Raw genomic sequence first — 23,193 nt, forward strand, 5'->3', positions numbered from 1 at the left:
GCATTAGTCACTGTTTGGGGAGGCCCCATCCTGATCACGTGCGTGTTTCCACTGTCCTTGTGTGCTGAGGATGTCAGGCCTGCACAATAAAGCCATTTATTTCAGAGATTAAGCAGCTGGCTGAGGATCAGTAGCTGCATAATATTATTTATATAAATATGATCTCTTAGAGATCCTGTTCAGGCTCTTTTAGAGTGAGTCTGCTTTCTGGTTACACTGGAGATACAGTAAGAAATACATAAATTTAGATGTATTAATGTCTGCAACATTCACAAGCTTGATTTTTAAGTAGATTTGGGCCTTATGAATTCAAGCTTGTGCCTTGCAATAGGGTTGGTATTCCACGGTGCTCTGTTGGAATTCATACTGTGCTCTAATGCAAGTTGAAAAGTACACTACTAGTTCTCATCTCAGCGAGGACTTATGTTCCTGTATGTGTCATGCATGTAGTAGTCACATTCCTGAAAAGGTCTTTGAGAATTGGTTTATTTCTAGAATGTAATTAAGGCCTTGAGGAGACTGTTACTTAATACTATCTATCCCGAGGCACATATTCCAACACAGTGGATTTGTTACTTACTCTATTTATAGATTTTCTAAATAAGGATCGTCTATTATATGTTTTGACTTTTTAAAAGAGAAATAAAGTATTTTTTAACTTTATTTTACTGTGGTATAATCTTGTGACACCAAAGATTGAACTGGTATTCTTTGGTAACTAGGAAATCAAAATTAAATATAGGTTTGTAAAGATGGAGATTTGGTTAAAAGTAATGGACTTTCACTTTTGCTGTGCCATTTTCTAGGTACCACTGACATTAACATTTATTTAGTGGTAGAGCTACTCAACCTAAGTTTAATACATACAATATGTATTTGTGGGTAATGATGCCACATAAGTATTTGGATATTAAAAGGTTCTGTGACTTTGGCAAAAAGTCGCTATTTGCTGGGTAAAGGGGCACTAATTTGATATGAAACTCCTAAGTGGAATTTTTTCATGAATCAAAAATATTTTCTGACACTATTGCTGAACTGGGGTTGAAGCTCAGTGGTGGAACACTTACCTAGCATGCATGAGGGCCTGGGTTCAATCCCCCAGCACCACAAAACAAAATAAGATATTGTAAAACATGAATGTAGTAAACGAAAATAACCCAGTTTAATATCATTTAAACCTTTTTTTTTTTTTTTTGGTGGGGGCGATGGATAAAAGACTTGCCATTGCAGGTTTTATTCCAGTTGATATCAGGCTTTTTTTGGCTTCTTGTTGTGTAGTCAGATGGTTTTTGATCAGAATTTTGGATCTTTTTATTATTTTGTGCTGTATTTTCACATGACCATTTGGGAAGTACATAGCAGTTTGATTCATACTTAGAAACCTTTATTTAGCGTTTACTCCAAAGCTTGTGCCACTGGTGAAATAAATGGGATTCTGGTTTTTGTCTCTTTGCTAGACCATTTTTTTGGCTCCTTTTAGTAGAGCAGCAAAAGTAATGCAGCCCTAACCCTGAATTGCCAACAGGTGAGGAAGTGCATTGTGCCCGCCCACCGTGGAGCTGCCCTCAGCCTGCGAGAACACCTGTCTGTCTAACTCAAGCTTAGTAGTAGGCCAAATACTCACAGAAGCTGCCCCTGCTGGACAGACTGAGCAGAACTTTCTGGGACTCACTGGTGGCTTGAGCTCCAGAATCATAGGTTTAATTCAGGGCTGTGCAATGAGGGAAGCTGTTACAGGTTAAGTGCTGACTTTGTGTTGGTGCTACTGATTTTGAAAACTCTACCAAAAGATTTATGCTGTGCAGAGGCAGGTTTGGACAGGGGCCTTCTAATCTGACATATATGAATTTGAGAACACTTTGTTTTAAAGTAATTACAAGTTCACAGGAAGTTGGAAAAATGATACATAGTCTCATGTAGCCTTTGCATAGCTTACATTGATGGATTTTTAATATGTCTAGTGAATACCTTTGCATCCTGGATCTTTCAGTGGTCTGAAGAGTAGAAAGACCATTTTGAGGAGGTTGGGAGTAAGAGCACAGACCATTTGTGAACGTAGAATTATAAATAAAGTTATGGTGTTACCTTTATTGAACCCCATGTGGTTGTCCAGGCTTACATTTACTCAGTGCATTAAAAATGTGACAATTCAGTCTTTATAAATTATAAATCTGAAATTCACTATTTTTAGCTTTGAAATCCAAATTTAATTTTTAAGTAATGTTAAAACAAAAATGAAAAAATCGGTGGATGAACAAATGCCATATGAAGAATGTTTTCTACTTACCCCCTTCTTGTTTAAGATTGTGAAGAATGATTCAGAATTCAAGGACCAAAAGTTTTGTTTCTTTTTCTTTCTGTGTAGGTTCGGAAACATGTGAATGATCTCTATGAAGACTTAAGGGATGGACACAATTTGATCTCTCTCTTAGAGGTTCTTTCAGGAGATACCTTGGTAAGTGTCAATTTTCTTAATTCTTTTTGAAGAACATTTAATCCACTCCACATGTGACAAGTGTGTTCTCAACACAGACTTTACACATTTTTGCAACACTCATCCTTCTAGCTGTGAATTCTTCCAGGGGGGAACAAAAGTTCTGGTTAGATGCCTAAGCATTCTCAGACTTCAAATGGTGTGAATTTGAGAGACTTGAAGCACTTTGGTGACTTTGCTTATATAATCAGTTCTATCGTTAATCTACTATTTTTGTTCTTGCTTTTTTTTTTTTTAACCTTCAGGTTTTTTTGTTTTGCTTAGCAGCAGTTGGATGCATAACATAACCACACATTAAAAGACTCACAAATAGCAAGGAAATAAACATTGCTTTTTGAAAAACGGTCTAACCCATTCCTCAGGTGTCATTTCCTTTTTTGTGAACATTACCTCCCCTTCTTGGTTACTGTGTTCCCTCATTATGTTCTGTTCATGCTCTTCTTTTCATTTCTGGTCTGTCTTGTGTCTTTGCTGTCCTTTCTTCTGTCTGTTATATTCATTAGCCAAGGGAGCGAGATTTTTTGAAGACCTTACGATTGGTGAGTGCCACAGAAGCATGCGCATATGAACAGCATGAGGATGTGGAGGATGAGGATAAGGGGGTAGGTGTCGGCCCCCATAACTCGACTAACCTAGTGGGTCCAGTGTGGTGAGCACTAACCTGATAGAGCAGTAACTCACAGGCTTCTCTTGAGATTAGTGTAGGAAGGACCAAAGCCTACCACAAGGTGGATGTCTGTGTACCAAAAAACTGGACAAAGGAAATATTTTCTCTTTAAATTTATCTTCAGAGAGATAAGATGAATTATGTATTCATTACTGTGCACCACATGGTAAGTGCACATATTTGCTAAATTATATGACAGTTAAAAAATTTTATATACCTCGTATATAAGCGTGGAAATCTTACAAGCATGCTAATTCTTATGCAAACTCATTTCAATTATGGAATTGATATTCCAAACATGGCAACTATTGATTTGTTCAAAGGGACGTATAGAAATTTTATTTAGAATTTAAGTTTCTGCTTTAAATCATACCTATTGGCAGTAGGTGTTTGGTGGACTTTCTTATATCATAGGTATTATTACCATATTTAGAAGACAGGAAGAGTTTAAAATCGAGCATTGGAACAGATCCCACAGAGCTGTTGAGTCTCATGACACACAGCTGACATTAGCCCACCTCTGCAAGGTAGATGTGCTTCTTTTGTCACCTCCATCCCAGATGCCCCTGATTTCCTTGGGAATTGTGCTTTTGTTGGATCCAGAGGGTGAATTTATCAACATATTTTTTGCACTGGTTATGCAGAACTTATTTTTCCCTTTTGGGTCTGCTGTCTGTTTTATCATGGAAACTTTGGCTTCAGCAACCTACTCATATTTAAGAAGCTAAGTTGTTAGTTTTGCCTTTTTGTTTTTCCCTTTGGGAGATTTTATGTGACAGATTTCTGCTCCATTCTTTGTATTTTTGTTAAGCATTTCTCAGCTCTGTTTCCTTATGTTTTCCTTCTGCTCACTTGTATTGTTTCTTAAGGGAAACAGTGCTAAGGAAAAGAACGACGGTTTGTCACTTTTCCCCAAGACTGAGAAAGTAATCCTGTCCATCCCCATGCAGTGTAAAACTAGTAGTCTTGTCTCATTATCATAGAGTCCAGTTTTGTGATAAAGCTAAAATAAAATAAAGAGGAAATACATTATGTGATTTTAATTGCTTTTTTTCTCTTCCTCTATCACACTAAATCAACCTTTCTTCTTGGTGATTTTTGTACTAATTGCATGCTATGTTACCTCATTTTCATTATCATATCATATATGTAACAATTATAAACACCCTCTTGCTAACAGTCAGTGTTTATTAAGAAGGCAAAATTGGGAATGATATTTAATTATTTCTCTGCATCCACAGTTAAATATCTGTAGGCTAGGATTGTTCTGTTATGGAACATTAAAATGTATGTTCTATGGAATTTTCTCTTTACCTTTTGTTTAGATAAAACATTTGGAATAAAGTATTAAATTTAAAATATATTAAGAAAAAGTCCCTAGTAGTTTAAATCCAGTCCTAGATAATACAAAAAAATTAAAAGCTTTAAACTATGGGCTCACCTAAATAGTAAATATTGTTTTAATATATTCAGATGAGTGGAAAGTCTATTGAAGTTAGCATGGGCAGTGGTATCAGAAACTACAGTGTTTTTTATATCTGCATTTTTCTGTTCTCAGCCCAGAGAGAAAGGTCGGATGCGTTTTCACAGACTACAGAATGTACAAATTGCACTTGACTATTTGAAAAGACGCCAGGTACGAAGGTTTTCAGACTCTAATCATATGAACGTATGTGATTAAGTAAATTTACATAGAAATGTGTCAGGGAATGAAAAAGGTTAAATATGGCTATGAATTATAATAATTAAGCTATGCTTAGGAGAGGCAAACATTTAAAAATGTTTTTAAACATTTGTTCCCAGAAAAGGAAGGTAATATTAGGTATAAGCTCAGAGGAATTATAAGTGGCTACATTTCCATCTGAATGAGAGCAACTAATTTTCCCTGTCTGAATTGGAATGCATTTGCCTAGGCAGTTAATGACATTTTAGAAGCAATGGAATGTTAAGTATGCCTATAAACAGTTCTTGGTACTGGGGAAACATTTTGTTTTTTATACTTAGTATATAAAAATACTTCATTTTATTAAAATATTTTATATCATACTTTCTAAAACTCAGTGTAAGCATTCATAGTACTTAGTAGTGATTAGGCAATTTTTTAAAAAAGTTGATAATTAGTCTGTTTTATGCTGCTATAATAGAATACCTAAGAGTGGGTTATTCTTAAAGAACAGAAATTTATTTCTCATAGTTTTGGAGGCTGGAAGTTCAAGATCAAGGCACCAGCATTTGGTGTCTGCTTTCTCTTGAGGAGAGGACCCCTGTGTCTTCACTTGATAGAAGGGATAAGGACAGGAAGGTGAAAAGGGAACTCAGTCCCTCCATCAAGCCCCTTTTTATAAGGGCATCTCATTGCACTCATGAGAGGAGGAGCCCTTATGACATAATTCATCCATTCCCCCTCCCGTCCCCCGTGGTCCTGTGGATGGAACCCAAGACCTCAGCCCTGGCAAACCCTCTACCACTGAGCTACATCCCCAGCCCCATAATTATCTCTTGAAGTCTCACCTTTCAACACCATCACAGAGGCAGCATCTAAATTTTGGAATGATGTACATTCAAATCGTAGCAATAATATTAGGTAATTTATGAGTGGTTAAAACTAAAATAAAATTCCAGACAGCCCGAGGTTTCAGGAGAAATCTTAGAAAATAATGAATAGCATGTTGGATATGATCTTGATCTGGTAGCATTTTTGTATTACAGTAGCATAAAATCAGAGTATTAGTAATTTTTAAGTACAAAAAAAGAAAAAGAAGAGTTGAAAATTAATGAAAACAATGAGAAATCAGAGGTGGCAACAATTTTGTTTTTTTAATGGAGCAGGTGAAAAAAAGGAAGTAAGGAAAAGGGGAGAGGGAAACACTGGATTTTATTATTCTTTTATTTAGCGTATTATGTACATATAAATGCCTTTAGTTATTAAATGCTATTAGTGCTTAAATGTTTTAAATATTTCTGTTTTCCTCATTCTGCATTCTAGTGGAATTTTTCAAAGTATTAATGGTTGCTAATGCCCTCTTGCCCGAAATGTTTTTGATAGTATTCTTCCTGGAAGTAAAATGTTAGATATCATGTTATATAATACTTGACATTTGATTCATGATATTTGACTCTTTTGTCTAGGAAGTAATGTTAGAGATTATCATTACATTAACTTACCCAAATGCATAGTTTAGCAGTTGATAAGCTTTAGGTCTGAGTATTATACTATTTTAAAAATTTGAACAGCCTTCCAGATGCTCAATGATTTATATACTTATTTATGATAGGTTGATAGAAAAATAGTTGTGTTTTAAATCACTTGTCATGGAAGTGTGAGAAGTTGTTAAAATTATTTTATGGATCAGAACAATTTCCTACCTAATGTTAAGGATGAATAACTTATTTTGAAAGAAAAATTGTTTCTAATGTGAAGATCACAGATACTTAGGCCTTTCTAACTGGAATTGTATTTTTAACAAGTAGGTGCTTTTAGTACATGTTTTAGAAGATAAAACCACAGTAATATCTGTGTTGCCTTTTTGCTTACCCTGTACTTTCTTATATTAAAATAATTGAGGACTGGGGATGTAACCCAGTGATAGAGTATTTGCCTAGAGTGCAGGTGGCTCTGGGAACAGTCCCCGATACCCCTCCTCTGTCCCCCAAAAGGAAGGTAACAATAAACCAGTAATTTGGTGATTATCATATTTTCATATTTAAGAATTGCTTTTCCATAGGTAAAGATAACTCACGTGCTGGTTTGGTAACAGTTTTCTCTCTTTTTCATATATGTAACAGGTGAAATTAGTGAATATTAGAAATGATGACATAACAGATGGAAATCCCAAATTGACTTTGGGTTTAATATGGACAATAATTTTGCACTTTCAGGTAAGTCCAGTTTTTCTTAGTTATCACTTCTTAAGTCTCTTCTGGCTAATTTTCTGGTTCATATGAAGAGGATTTTATATCCTATGGAAGAAACGTCAATTTCACATTGATTTTCTTTTTTTAATTATACTGTAGATAATACTCGAGCTTATCCTACAGACTGATTTTCTTAAACAATATATTAAATTGTTCTTTGAAGTAACACTCTCTGAACCTGGCTTCTCATTTTCTGTTCTCCATGAGCTTGAATGTAGTTTTAAGGACTGTACTTGTAATCTTAGGGATGGAAGGCAGAGCATTTTTTTTTTTTTCCTTGAATGTTTTGGACAAATGTTATCTACTTTAGAGACAAAGATTTTATTAGGCAATCTTTATTTAGAATAATTTTAATAAACTATTTTCCTTTGACATACACTAGATGGCAGTAGAATTATCCTAAAGAGATTTGACTTAGATGTAAAGTACTACTTACGTTGTGACTAGCTGTGCTTTCTCAGCCCAGATTTGAGTGTAAGCTTATTAACCATGAATTATTACAAACTTGTACCAAGTGAGTACTAATTTTGGTTTAGTTTTGGTAAAATGAAACATTATGAAAACATCATCTTTCATTTGATTTAAGATGGCTCTTCTCTTTGAAACTTGCATTAGTTTGTCTGTTCATGAAATGTTTGTGCACAAAACCAGCCCAAAGTAGGCATCCGGTGCTTTTTACTGATTACTGGGCAGTTAAACCTTGAAGTTAAGATAGATAGCTTGCTAGCTTCACAAAGGAATTGGGGTTCTGAATCAAATCTTGAGAGGACTAAAGCTTAAAAAATGGCTAAAAGTAATGTTTGTAGGGGAATGGGGCCCATTTGAGAATGGGAGAGAGATGATAGATATGGAGAGCTTTAGGGAGGAGATGCTAAGTAGGTTCTAGGACCCAAACAAGCATTGTAGGAGATATGAAGAGGAAAGGTGTTAGCCAAACTGTCGGGAGGTTAACATAGGCAAATGTCCAGTCAGCTTCACTGTGGAAATCATTACTGGAGGGCCCCATCCTTAGGGGACCACAGGTTTTATGAAGCACAAAAACAAGGCCAGGATTTAGATATTGGACCCAGACCTTGTAACAGAATTGGGTAAAGTCTAAGTAAAACTGACCCCAAAGTTGAATTACTGTGGAGTTCTTTAGTAGCTTTCTCAGAGAACCTTTAGTTAGCCCTCAGTGGATCCAGGGTCCCTGCTAGTAGGATTGAAACTTCAAAAAGTCCAGATGGATCTCTCACCCTGCACAAAACTCAACTCAGGTGGATCAAGGACTTAGGCCCTAGAACAGAGACCCTGCACCTTATAGGAAAAAAAAAAAAAAAAAAAAAAAAAAAGTAGGCCCATATCTCCACTATGTTGGCGTAAGAACTAACTTCCTTAACAAGACTCCTAAAGTGCAAGAAGTAAAATCAGGAATCTATAAATGGGATACAATCAAACTAAAAAGCTTCTTCACAGCAAAGGAAATAAGAATGTGAAGAGAGAGCCTACAGAATGGGAGAAAATCTTTGCCACCTGTCCCTCAGATAGAGCATTAATCTCCAGGATATATAAAAAACTCAAAAAACTTAACACCAAAAATCCAAATAACCCAATCAATAAATGGGCTAAGGAATGAACAGACACTTCACAGAATAAGAAATACAATTGATCAACAAATATATGAAAAAATGTTCATCATCTCTAGTGATTAGAGAAATGCAAATCAAAACTGTACTGAGATTTCATCTCACTCCAGTCAGAATGGCAGTTACCAAGAATACAAACAACAATAAATGTTGACGAGGATATGAGAAGAAAAAGTACACTCATATATTGCTGGTGGAACTGCAAATTGATACAACCACTATGGAAAACGACGTGGAGAATCCTCAGAAAACTGAGAATGAAACCACCATTTGACCCAGCTATCCCACTCTTCAGTTTATACCCAAAGGACTTAAAATCAGCACACTACAGTGATGCATCCACATAGATGTTTATAGCAACTCAATTCACAATAGCTAAACTATGGAACCAACCTAGGTGCCCTTCAACAGATGAATGGATAAAGAAATCATGGTATATTTACACAATGGACTATTACTCAGCCTTAAAGTAAAATGAAATGATGGCATTTGCCAGTAAATGGATGGAACTGGAGAATATCATGCTAAGCGAAATAAGTCACTCCCAAAGAACCAAAGTCTGAATGTTTTCTCTGATATTCAGATGCTAATTCACAAGAAGGTCGGGGGAAGCACTAGGGGAAGAATAGAGGTGCTTTGGATTAGACACAGTGGAGTGGGGGAGGAGACAGGGGGCCTGGGGTAGGAATGATAGTAGAATGAATCTGACATTGTTAGCTTATGTACATATATGATTGCATGACCTATGTAATTCTACATCATGTGCAACCAGAAGAATGAGAAGTTATACTCCATTTATGTAAGATGTGTCAAAATGCATTCTACTGTCATGGATAGCTAATTAGAATTAAAAAAAAAAAAAGAATCCCAGATGGAAAGATCAGAGGCCTGTCACAGGAGGAAGCCCATCTCTCCACCACCCCATAACTGGTGAGGCTGACTGAGTCTGAATTTTGGACATCAGAACCCAGATTCCTGTGGAGCAGTAGAAAGCTTTCAGGCTTTAGAAAAAGGGAGAATTAAGTTTTGTTCTTGACTTTTTTAGATTTCTTGCTGTGATGGCATTGGGTAAATTATTTAATCTGAGCTTGAAAAATTGTGTTTTAGAAAATAATTTATCATTTCTTTGTAAAATAGATGGAAATGAGCAGAGTCCTTAGTGGGGGAGATAAGCTGAGAAGCTGAGTTGATATTCACAGAGAGTAGTGTTAAGACCAAGACTCAGGGGAGGATGGGAAACTGAATCTAAGAGATGAGGGTTTTTTGGTGATGGTGGTGATGGTACTTTTGTTGAATCTAGGACCTTACACATGCTAGGCAAGCTCTCTGCCACTGAACTATATATCCCCAGCCCTTTTTATTTTAATTTTGAGATGGTCTCACTAAGTTGCCAAGTCTGTTCTCAAATTTATAATCTTCTGCCTCAGCCTCCTGAGTAGGCATGCACTACAGAGCCTGGCATGCACCAAGAAATGATAAATTTTGAAGAAGGAGGGAAGGACCTTGGACCACAGGGCATAGAGGACAGAGAAGAGGTCTTAGTAAGGGAGGATTCAGCTCTACCCTGAGAGATTAGAAAACAGTAGACTACAAAAGACATGGGGGTGAAGGCAGTGGGAAGACTACCGACCTGCTGAGTGGGTTTGATGGCAGGTGGGATGTCCTATTTGTCCACTGGGCACCTGGAGACAGGTGAGGAGAACAGAGCTGAGAAGTCAAAGGTACAGATAATAGTCATCTTGGGAGTTATCAATGTGCAGCTGATTGTTGAAACTACCACAGAAAAAGGATCTTTAGAAGACCCAAGAGAGCACAAATGGAGAAGTACTGAAGGATAGAAATTGGGGGAGGGCCCATGATTACAGGTGCAGGAGAAGATGCTACTGAGGAAATAGAAAAGGAATATTTGTAGAAAAGGGTGAAGCAACAGGAAGATGAATTGATGAAACCAAGAGAAGAAAATTTCAAGTACAAAGGAAACATGAGCAGTAAGAAATGTAGCTAGAGACCATGAGAAGATTCTATCAGTGTGCAGGTTAATAGTTTGTGAGGAAGATGTGGGAGACTTTGGAGAAAACACTCCCAAGCTGTTGGGAGCAGAAACTAGAAAATAATAAATAGACCAGCGAGGAAATGGTTGGGAATTAGAAGCAGTGGATTAAGACTCTAAGTTTGAAGAAATTTGAGGCAAAAGATCCTTCAAGAAGAATTACACATTAAGGAAGCTCTTTGGGGCTATATGGGTATAGCTCAGTGGTAGAGTGTTTACTTAGCATGGGTGAAGGGAAGAGAAAGTTTAATTAGAAGAAATACCAAAAGAAAGTTTCCTTCTGACATGTTCCTGTGGAATCCACTGTGTTGTAGGACCTGAAATACAAGATGTTATAACTGTTAATACCAATATTTTAAAGTTGGACCAAAGTCTATTGAAAATGGAACATACATATATTTTGGTAAAAATGGAAATGTTTCTTCTTATTTAAATTAAATAACTTTTCTTAGTACTGTGATAACTGAAGATTAGAACTGTTTTTTGGTTATGCCAAGACATGAAGCTATTTATAACCATGGTAATCATTCCTCACTCAGAGTGCCTGAGCCTTTTCCCCCCTCTCTGTAGTTTATATAAGTAAGGGAAGTAATTTCAGAAGACCAATTTATTTATTTTAAAAATATTTGCAATGGGCATGACTAATAGAATCTGTGTTTCAAGAAGGCATTCTGCAGGTGGGCATTGTCCTTCCACTAATCCTATACCATTACATCATATGCTCAGTCCAGAGAGATTAAGATAATTAAGTTCATTGTCTTGTCTATAATCAGGGGTGATAAATCTTTTGGCCACATATATAGAAATAGGCACAGAAAGAATTGTGATAGAATTGTGAAGGGATTAGAGAACAAGGAAAATTTTTATAGCTATTAGAGGTAGGCTTTGCAAGATGGGTGCCAACTACCAGGCAGATACTAAATCCGTGCCCTTGCTGGGAGAGGAAACAGTGTATGTGGCAAGGAAATGGACAGTTGCTTAGTTTGGCAGGGCTAGAGGGAAGGGCGGCAGGGAGTGAAATCACAGGTTGCCTCTCCAGCATTTCAGTAGGAATCCTGGGCACATCACACATTTAGATATTTTGAGTAATGTTCTGTTGCCTTTGAAGACATTGAACATCAAATGAACAACAGCCCAACCAACCCAAGACCTTGTTTTTGCCAGTGTCTTCAGTTTTTGCCACTGGAGAATGTTAATTTCCATTTTAAATGTTAAAGGAAAATAATACAATGTGGTGTCTATTACTAACAAACATCTGCAACATCATTGATGATTAATTGAATATTCTTACTCAGTGAGATATAATGAGTTCTATCTTCTAATTTCTTTCTTTCTGTCTTTTTATTTTTTATTTTTCGCAGTCAAATGATGTTTGCTTACGTGTTAAGGCCATTTTATGCCATGCTAATTTCTTTTGTACCATATCTATGACTCAGTGTTAGAAATATGCACACCTTAGATAATCAGGTTCCATACTAATTTATTATTTTTCCAGCAAGTCCCTGCTAAAACTGAACAATATTTAACTAGAGTACAATTATGAAGGTTACATATAAAGTTTAACTGCCTTCACTCATGTATAACAATGCACCAATGTTTCCTTTGGCCAAATTTTCCTGTTTTAAATCATATCATTCATCTATCTGCTCATATGAAAATTTTAATGATCAGAAAATAGTGATGGCTTGGAACTGTATATTATTTGAAAAATACTCCAAACTATTTTAAAAGATTGATTTTAGAAACAATTTTTTTAAACAATTTTATTCAGTATTTATTTCTCCTTTGGCAAATTATTGAATCATATTTTTATGTCTGCTCTGTTGAATAAGAGTCTTTAATATAATTTAGGATTTTTTTTTTTGAGCTTGTTTGTGTGCAAGTACCAGAATTAGTTGGTGTTTCTTAAGGAAAAAAGTTTTATGATAGAGAGTAGAGACTATCTGAAACTAAATTTGAAAGCACTTAGTATTTGCTTTCTCTTTGCTCTCGGATTGGTTGAATCACCAGTAGTTTCAAAGGTTAATGCAAACTCCGGTAGCGTGTCTGCATTACAGAAAGCTGAGAGTTAACGTGAGGGTCATAATCTTCTCTAGCAGTAAATCGAAGGGTTTGCCTTGAAAGCTCATCAGTGTTGTCATTTGGCAGTGAGCAGTAATGTTGGTCTAAGAGGATTGGTGGCCAGAAATAAGCCACAGTGTCTAATGAGACACAGGGACCCGGCTGGGCAAGATGCCACAGCATTTCTTGCGTGTGCCTTTTCATAAGCAAAATGGCCTCAGGCTGAAGAGGATGGTCACTAAGTGTGTGAGGAGTTAGAAGTCAGAATAGTATTTCTGGACTTCATGGAGAAGGTCTAAGTCCTGGATTTTGAAATGAGTGGATTTGAGGAGCTGTGATTTACAGGTCAAATGGGGAATGTGTGTGGCTGTGTAAGAGCTGAGAAAGAAGAACAATATTTCGATCCTGCCAAAACTCCTTTGAGCCCTGAAAAATATCCTCCCGGAAGAAAATATTTCAGAAGAAAACTGAGCCAGAAAATTGTAGGTAATCCAGAGTTGGTCGAGCAAAACAGTGGAAATGAAGGCAAAAAGTGTGATATTCAGCTTTCAAGAAAACAGCCAGCTCTTTTATCCAGAGGACTGGTACCGGAGGACTCTGCTCCCCCTGGCCCCACACCAGAAGACTGTGCTCAGCGAGAGAAGACAGAGGTTGCAGCTGATGGTGTTACACAGAAACTTCTGCTGAGGGCTGCAAGCAGTGGGTCTTACCAAGTGAACACATCTCCTGCTAAAGACGGTGAAAGAGAAGCACAAGTTAGTGCCCTGGATGAAGAGCTTTCAGAAAAAGACAGCACTCCATATTGCGAAAAGAGGAAGAAGCATTTAGATGATGTTAAAACAGGAGAAATAACATTCCAGAGAAAAACTGATGTTTTTTCTTTCCGAAAGGCAGCCAGCTTAAGTTCCATTCACTATGGTAGAGAGAGATCACTTGAAAAGAGTGAATCTGCTGAAAACCCCTCAGAAAGTTATAGTGTTCAAGACAGGCCAGGCACTGAGAGATTTTACCCTTGTGCAACACAGCATGTTCAGTTCACAAGGAGATGCCATTCACTCTGTGCTATTGTGTCCTCTGTTTCCAAGGACACATATGGAGATGAGGTAAGTGAAATGTGACGCTTGAGTTTAAGGTATAAATAAGTATTCCACTTGCCTGCATCAGACTGAGGTTTTGTGATTTGTTATTTTCATAACTGTTTATGTGAAAGCTGTAGAGTTCTTGGTATATTTTATTCATAGCCTTAAATTTGATTATTGTGATTTTATTTTGTGTTATTTGCATTCTTTATTCACATTTTACTTTTGATATTCTGCACATTGTTGGAATAATTAGAAAAGACTGGTTTAAGAGAATGTGTATTTTCTAAATTTCTCTAGTTCATTGACTTTTCTTATGGATTAGCCTGTAGAAACTTAGCTACATGGTAGTTACAAGTTAAATTACAGAACAGTCATTAACAATCTTTCGAAATAGTAGAGGGGATTTTGAGTATTCCCCAAACCAAGAAATAATAAATGTCTAAGGTGATAGATATGCCAATTGCCCTGCTGATCATTACAAATTGTATTCGTGTATTGAAATGCCACACTGTACCCCATAAATATATACCATTACTATATGTCAATTAAAATTTTAAAAATATTAAAAAATAAAAGCAGTCATGATAAGACAATAGTTCAGATATTGTTTAATAATAACTTGGATATGTGTATACAGTACAATTACCAGTCAGTGCTGATTTGCTGTCCCACAAGTTTAAAAAGCCAAATTCCAGTTTTCTATCAGTTTTCATGTATAAAAACATCCAGAAAATTGCTTCCAATTCTGTATGTATGTTGAGTGTGGGGGCACATATGAACTTGCTTAAATTTGTTCTTCTCTTTGTTATGTGAGTTATTCCTTAGCTCCCATCAGAAATCAGAAATCATTAAGGCAGCATGTGATAGATATTTGAATAGGACACACACTACTGGGAAGTTGGGATCTTTATTACTGACATTAATATGTAAGTTCCAGATAAGTTACTCCTCTGGGGTTTTTACTTGTTTAAAATGTAATAAGATCTGCATTTATTTACTTGCCTGGAAAGTACAAACAACTTTGCCATGTTACCAGTTGAGAGTTGACAGCTTTTTCTTTAAGCCTTTCCTAACTTTATCTTTTAACCAAAAAATTTGGATGTGAATGATATTTGTAATGTTTAACATTCCTGGGAAGGTCATTGTATCATTGAACAGAAATCATTTATTTGCACAGTGATAGAATGAGGTTTTATCAGGGTTAGTGTGCACAGTCATCGTTGACCTTAACTGGTGAGTTCTCCTGAAGGTGTTCCAGTTTGTACACACACACACACACACACACACACACACACACACACACACACACACCTTACCATTATTATGTCATCACTTTTGTTTACATTTTACAGTGGTTGCATTTTAAAAAGAAAGCCTTCAGTCTGTCATTCTCTGTGTAGGTCTGGCAGAAAGGCTGGTACAAAAAAAAAAAAAAAAAAAAATCAAACAACAAAACAAAACAAAAAAGCAAACAATTTGGCTGCTATACACTTATGAATGTAAGCACTTGGTTTATTTTCACGGTTTCCAACTGCTTTTTGCATAATTTGGCTTCAAGTCGGTACATTTTTTTTTCCAGTTCTGCAAATTCTTAAAATCTGTTTCCTAAGTGGCATAGGAGCACCCCTCCCTCCACTTTTAGTATTATTCTTAGGCCCAGGAGGATTTTACTCTTGTTTATCCAGTGATTTTGAAACTTGAGAAAATCTGCATGAAAATAAGTCATAAACTTTCCATCAGAATTGTTAAGCAGTGATTTGGAGGTACTTAACAAAAGCCTAGCTTCTTCTGCTAGGTCAGAGTTGAGTGGGAGAGTCATTATTTTATCTGAGGAGTTTGACATCTCACTTCCCTGCAGTGCAGATGAAAACTATTCTGTGGCATACAAAGAGTCAGAACCAACAGTTTAGCTATTCCTCTTAGAGCATTCTTTCTGTTTCCTTGGAGGTGTTTGACTCTGCTTAATTGTCTCTGCTTAGAACTTTCCACAGAACTCTTTATCTTGCATTGGATTCCACATTTTATTAGATGCAGTAGAGCGCTCCCAACCTCTTCATTAGTGTTTAATCCCAGAAATGTTTTGTTAGCCAGCACTCATTTATTCCTTTCACATTCTTTTTTATGTCTTTCCTGTTTGATCCATTCTTACTCTTAGTTGTATGCCTGGTTGGGCTTGATGACATTTGAGTTAATTTCCAAGTAGAATAATGTACAATTCTTTGAGCTCATCTTAACCTGACTTGAACTCCTCAAGTCCTGTGACATTAGTCACTCCCAGTGCAGATGACCAGGGTACCTCCTCTTTAAATCCTTATAATAGGCTGACCTAGAGTGGCCCTCCAGGCTCTGGGGCTTTGTGGAGACCAATTAGCTGGCCCTTCCTTGCATGCCAGATGAATGTAAATCTCATAAGCATGCTACATATTTATTAGGATAAGTCGGTGAGTTAAATAAGGAAAAAAGGGGAGTATCTTAGATTTGTGTGCTGCTTTTAATTGGTAAAATTAAAAGCAGACATAGTATGTCTTATGATCATCCCAATAACTGTATGACATAGGCCAAATTGACAGGTCTTCTTATATAGAATGAAGAAATAGAAACTCAGATATTATGTAAATCCTGAGGGAATATAGTAAATAGGATTAGTTGAGTTAATGGTGGCACAACATCTGTTTCATTTATTTGTCAAAGAAGTCCTGCTTGGGTATAGCAGCATACCTGTAGTCCCAGCTAATGGGTAACTGAGGCAGGAATATTGCTTGGGCCCAGAAGTTTGGTACTGTAATGCCCTTTGCTGATGGGATGTCCACACTAAATTCAGCATGAGGAGGAACGAGCTCAGAGATGGAGCAGGTCAAAACTCATATTCTGATCAGTACTGGGATCACACCTGTGAATAACCACTGCACCCCAGTCTGGGAAACATAGCAAGACCCTATCTTTTGGGGGAAGAACATTCTGAAGGAGACTGGGCACGGTGGTACATACCTGTAATCTGAGCAGCTCGGAAGGCTGAGGCAGAAGGATCCAGAGTTCAAAGCCAGTCTCAGCAAAAGTGAGGCACTAAACAACTCAGTGAGACCTGTCTCTAAATAAAATACAAAATAGGGTTGGGAATGTTTGAGTGCCCCTGAGTTCAATCCCAGGTACCTCTCCCTGCCACCCCCCCAAAAAAAAGTTGTGAAGGAGATTGCTAAGAAGAGATCAGAGCAGGAGTTGATGTTTAGAGGGTCATCTGTAAAGGATAAATGTCATAAACAGAGTGGCAGAGGGTAGATTATCTTTGGGAACAAGAGGGATGCCCTCAGGGATTCCCTGGTTTATTCAATAAATACTTCTCATACCTTGTGACAGGGTCTCCTACCTTTTCCCTTGAGCTCTTTCCACAAATAATTCTTTTTGTTTTTTCCCAGTTTCACAAATTCCACCTTTTCCCAGTCCTATCAGGTTGATATCAGAAAAGATAGTTGAATTCTGTATTTTTAGACCATGGGGTCTCTAATCTGAGCACATGTACAAATAATCTGAGGGGATTTCAAATAATATGGATACGTTGTTGTGTGTATGTTATCCCCAGTGAACCTAATGTAATAGATCAGGCTGGAACTTGTACAGGTGATTCTGATGGGTAGGACAGTGGACAGGGAGCTGTTTACTATTCTTATTCTATGAATCTGCTCAGAGTTTGGTCCCAGGGTCCTTGCAGTGGAATCATTTGGAATGTTTATTGAAAATATCCTATCCCAGATTTAACTTTGTCAGAATAGCTTTTGGCAGGGAGAGAGCATTGTATATGTGTTAGGCATCTGGTCATGTGTTTTTAAAAACATAAAACTTTGAGAATTGACATCCCCCTTGCTTAGCATTCGCTGTTTGATTTTCTTCTCAGTGTAGATTTTCTGATGAGTAGTGGATAATGGTCCTAAAAGGCAAGAGATCTGAGTTCTTTATAGCCAAGCTTTGCCATCAGAAGGCAGTGTGACTTGGCAGTTTATTTCTCTAGGTCTAAGAAGGAGGATCTTGGACCAGATCATGATTTTACTACTGATGGTGTTTGTTGAGTCCTGTGATATGCTAGCCACTCCCCCATTACATTATTTAACTTCCAGAGCAGGCCTACGAATTGGTTCTTTTTTAGATTTACCTTTTGGATGAGAAAACTGAGGCTCAGGAAAGTTTAAATAAATTACCCAGCTCACTTAACTAGCAAGTGATGGAACTTGTATTGACCCCAAATTGTCTACCAAGTTGAACTCTGAACCTACGCAATTTGCCCTCCTTTTTCCATATATAGCCCTTTCAGCTTTAAATGTTCATGAACCCACGTACATAAGTGTGAGCCTTTTTGTTTGTTCAATGATTTTACCACTTTTCTCCCTCTCTTGCTGTATTTCTGTCAAACACTTATTATGTATTAAAAATTGAACCCAAACTGGGTGCTTGGAGTTCAATAAAACAGTCATATGCATTGCAGCCTGCTGTTTGTTCATAACAAATGACAGGATCAGGGCCGTAAAACTTAGGTTCCTGAAAATTAGGCTTCTGAGATGGTGATTGTAAGAACCCAGAAATCACTCCGGACATGGGAACGCACGTAAGAGAGTTTATTAAGCAAACAGAGTGTCTCCCTGCAGGGTAAGAGAGAAAATGAGAGGAAAAGAGAGAGTGCATGCAAGAGAGAGAGAGTGAAAAGCGAGGAGGAGAAAGAATGAAAAAAAAAAAAATGGTAGGGGAGCTATCCTTAAGCAATTGAATTCCTTGGGTTAATGGGACCAATAATGGAGAAGGATACTTGCAAGCTGACTGATGAACTAATAGCTAGCTAAGATGTTCACAGACTGACAAGAAGTTGGGAGGCGGGGAAATGACTGCAGTGTAAAGGGGTGGGGAGCAGCTTTATATTATATTATAGTGATGAATTTTAACTTCCCACAAAGCCATATGGCCATATTAAAGAAGGAAAGTACTTCCATGTTTCTTTTCATTCCTCGGTGAATTGCCAATTAACAGTGCAGTGACTTAAAGGAATGAAGGATGAGAAATGGGGAATATGGATATTGTACAAAGCCATATCATCAGTCTCTTGAGTAATGAAGATTTGAGTATTTTTATTATAATAATATTTATGTTAAAAACTAAAAAAATATTCGCCATCTTAGGTGAGAGGAACACATTAATACTCAATTGCTCTGAATTCTGTTTACTCATTATTTTTTCTCTGATAATAAGAAGTTTAGGTGATAGAATTCATATTGAGAATTCAAGGACTAGAATTAAACCTAAATGTGCTTTTTCTTTCATTTGATAGTTTCACTCCACAGATCTTGAAGACAAAAGTAATTCATTATAGTTGACTGGTTCGTTTCTTTCTGAACAATTTGATCTCTTTTTTAAAATATACAGATGCATTTATTGATTTTTGACTAGTTCTTGTCATTTAGATTTCACAACTACTTTTTAAAATCAAGTTTTAAAATAGTAGTGTAGAATTGAGGTCCATATAATATAATGCTTCTGTTTTTTAAATTAAATGAAGGATTTATAGAAGTTTTAAATCCTTTGCTGTACAAAAAAGGTAGTAATTTTTATGTTGGGGTTTCTGTCTCTTTGAATAAGAAATAGAGAATTTGCTCAAGGTAGCCATCAATTTAGCATTAGCAGTTGATCCTTACCAACTTTTTTGTGGTTTTACCCATCATTTAAACCTTTCCTTTCTTGCTGGCAGTTTGCAACAAGTTAGAATTTTCAAAAGGTTTGAGCCATCGTTGCAGTTAAAAATACTTTTTGGAGGAATTTCACACCTTTTTTTTAAAGCTTGCAAGCAGACACTTAAAATGTGTTGATTACATTTATTTCTGCCAAAATAGTTAAAACATTTGGGGAGAAATGGTCCTTGGACTCAAGCATCTTGGCTTAGAAATATTTGCCTGTGTTGACAAATTCAATATGGAATTCACTTTTCCCTGACTGTAATGTCATGTGGTAAGAATAAAAGAGTAAGCACTCATACTCCCCTTCTTAAGTACCTTGCTCCTCTGTGGAGCAGACACTGTTTTGAGCCCTGTGAGTATTGTCTTAGTCTCTCAAGAGCCCTGTTTTGAGCCCTGCGTGTGTTGTCTTAGTCTCTCATGAGAAGGCACTATGATTCTCATTTTACATGAAAGGAAACTGAGACCCAGAGAAGTCACAGGACTCATAAATGGTGGAGTGAGGAATTGAATGCATGTCACCGCCCTCCACAGACTTGCCCCAGTCTTTGTCCCAGTGTTAAACTTGAAATAACTCTTCTTTTTTTAGTATTCAAAATCACTGAGACTTCTATGTGAAACACATAGTTCTATAAATGAATTACGTTAGAACCATATTACTTTTTTTATAATTTATTTATTTTGATTCATTATAAACAAATGGGGTGCAACTTGTTTCTCTGGTTGTACGTGAAGTAGAGTCATACCATTTGTGTAATCATACATGTACATAGGGTAATGATGTTTGTCTCACTCTGTTATTTTTCCTTCCCCCTCCCTTCTTACCCCCCCTTTTTTCCTCTATATAATCCATCCTTCCTTCATTTTAAAATAACTCTTCATTTTTAACTAGTGAGATGAAAGAATCTCAAGCTTCACCTGTTTCATTCCAGTGCTTTTATTAATATCTCAACTTTGTCATGTAGAATATAATCTTAATTTTTATTTTAATGAAAGCAAGAAGGAATTGGATTTTCATTCAATAGCAGTTTTGTATCTTACACTCTAGATTGATAAGGATTCTGTGTTCTGCACAGATCATTTGACTGCCTATCATTTCTACATCTGTTGTGTTTCCCGGAAGTCTGGTTCTGCTTCTGTAGAATGAGATGATTCATCAACGGATAAAGCTCCTTCCAGAATGTTGTAGGGAGCTGTTGTAGGTTTGGTGGAGTAGAGGAAAGGGCACTGATGAGGTGTGGCAGCAGAACACTTGCTAAGAATACTTAACCCAGGTTGTCTTACTCACATCTGTAAAATTGGGTAGTTTCTTGCTGTGAGAATTAAATGGGGTCTTAAGTGTGGAGTAGACATAGGAGACTGAGAAGTGTTTTATAACCTTTATCCTATTACTGTCTTCTCCTGCGGAAAAGAGGGAACACCTCATAGTCACCTTCTGAATAGAAGAGCTCTGTAATTTTTCAAAAACTTTCCAGTACACTTCTTGCTTCCCTCTGGTCATAAAGCATTCTGCATACCCAGGGTCAGCTTCCAGCTTCTGGCCCCTGTGATCCCACCTCCTTTCATCCTCTTATTCATTTCTTCAGCAGATATTTAGTGAATACTTACTCTGTGTCAGTCCGTGTGCTGACCATCTTTCTCAAATTCCAAGGTTGGCTTAAAACTCTGTCAAATTATTCAAACAGAAATACCCCTTGGAGAACCCAGTTCTTGAAGCTCTTTTTGATTATTTACACCTTACTATGGGTTCATTTCAAAGGCATTATTGAGAGTAGCTCGGATGTGAGAGAGGAAGAGAACATAATGCCAGAAGCCAGTCTGCAATTGTGAGGGGCAAGAGGCTGTCAGTGACAGAGCTGTGAATAGTTTAGTGGGGAATTTTTTTGTTTTTTAAACACAGCCTTGCTATGTTGCCCAGGCTGGCCTTGAACTCCAGGTGTCAAGTGGTTTCTTGCCCTAGTTTTCTGAGTATCTGGGGCTATAGGGATGCCACTGCATCTGGCTTAGTGGGGAAATTGTTTATGAACCTTGACATCCAGTTTATGTGAGAGATACATGTCTTCCTCTGAAAATGTGAGGTGTCTGCATATCAGCTGCTCTGTACATACAGAGGCTGAGGTGCTTCAGTGAAAAGGGGCTTGACCGTTAGGGATGAGGCTGACCTGGGGGATGCCTTCTCAGATGGATCTCTGCTGCTGTTTTTCCAGCTGTGGGTGCACTGGAAGGAAGTTGAGTTGGTGGCATCCACTGTGCTAATATAAAGGGGATATCAGTCTGGGTTGTAAAGATAGTTTTTTTTTTTTCTTTTTTCTTTTTCTCCTTAATGTGAAAGGAAAATTTCACTCTCAGAAATTCTGAATTGGAACTTAAGAGAAGACGTAGCTTCATAGCACAGGCCGCCTACCAGCCTGCTGTGAGACCTATGGCCCATCACATCACTTCTTTTTGTCTCAGCTTGTTCACCAGTAAAATGAATGAGTCCACCAAATGGCTGTGCTTCCTTTCAATTTGAATTTCCATGACTCTTGTTCTTCACTTTTTATAGCCTTCTCTAAGCAGTATAGCTTACTTAATTCTTTTAACTTCAGAGCTGTTGCACATAAATTATTTAAATGGTAAATTTGATAAAATTTTTAAATACATTTCAAAGAAAAGTTGCGTTATTTGTATGATGTTAATGAAGTGCTTTAAAAAAAAAAAAGGTAAACAGGGGCTGGGCTTAGTGGTGATAGAGCACTTGCCTAGCATGTACAAGACCCTTGGTTCAATCCCTAGCCTGCCAAAAAATAAAAATAAGATAAATGTGAATAAACTTTCAGGGAGTATCTGAGTCAACTTTAGAGTTGGCTCTTCTTGTATTCTCAGTGCATGCCATAAACATGACAGCATCTGTAAAGATAGTGTGCTCCTGTTGCCCAGTTGTCTGGTGGCATTGACTTTGCTCCGAGGACTTTCACATTTACAGATTCACCTGACTAACTTGGTGAGGCTGTTGCAATTCATTTAACAGTAAGTGGGTCATTTAGCAATAGACAGTGAGTGAAATCAGAGAGTACTGTGGAATACATTGGCTTATTATTTTTTCATTGAAAAGACATATATATCTGGGCTTATATAATATGTTAAGTTTGTGAGGAGATTTTTTTTTTAAAGAGAAATAAGTTAGGTGAAATTCAGCTTCCCTACCTTATATTGGGTTATCACTGAGTAGTCTTTGGGCTTTTGCTCCCTGCTAGACACTTTTGTGCATTGGTCAGTATATTGTTATTATCAGAAAATGAGAATAATTGAAATCAATCTGTCTGTCTGTCTGTCTATCCATATATCTATCTATGGTACCAGGGATTGAACCCAGGGGCACTTAACCTTTGAGCCACATCCCCAGCCCTTTTCATTTGTGATTTTGAGATAGTGTTTCTCAAAGTTGCTTAGGACCTTGCTAAGTTGCCAAGGCTAGCTTTTTGCACTTGCAATCTTCCTGTCTCAGCCTCCTGATTTGCTGGGATTACAGGTGTACAATACCATGCCTGGTTAATTTTCTAAAATGACAAGGTTTACATGACAGGTTAAAATTCATTCATACCAATGAAA

At 37.1% G+C, this 23,193-nt stretch overlaps 1 protein-coding gene across 13 annotated transcripts in view; it reads left to right on the top strand.

Annotated features, from left to right (window-relative positions):
• Positions 1-23,193, top strand: part of DST (dystonin) — a gene marked incomplete at its 5' end in the record, with an annotated part of 497,398 nt that overhangs the window by 276,231 nt on the left and 197,974 nt on the right. For 6 of the 13 annotated variants that reach the window (XM_079147478.1, XM_079147480.1, XM_079147467.1 and 3 more), the window contains 3 exons: positions 2,366-2,455; positions 4,720-4,797; positions 6,948-7,040. In XM_079147478.1, the coding sequence (XP_079003604.1) occupies positions 2,366-2,455; positions 4,720-4,797; positions 6,948-7,040 (261 nt within the window). Of the gene's footprint in view, positions 1-2,365; positions 2,456-2,997; positions 3,097-4,719; positions 4,798-6,947; positions 7,041-12,793; positions 13,916-23,193 lie in introns of those variants that run through there. The other 7 variants (XM_079147465.1, XM_079147474.1, XM_079147476.1 and 4 more) reach the window with 4 other exon arrangements.

Source organism: Sciurus vulgaris, assembly GCF_902686455.1.
Source record: "Sciurus vulgaris genome assembly, chromosome: 7".
In the NCBI taxonomy this organism is placed as follows: domain Eukaryota; kingdom Metazoa; phylum Chordata; class Mammalia; order Rodentia; family Sciuridae; genus Sciurus; species Sciurus vulgaris.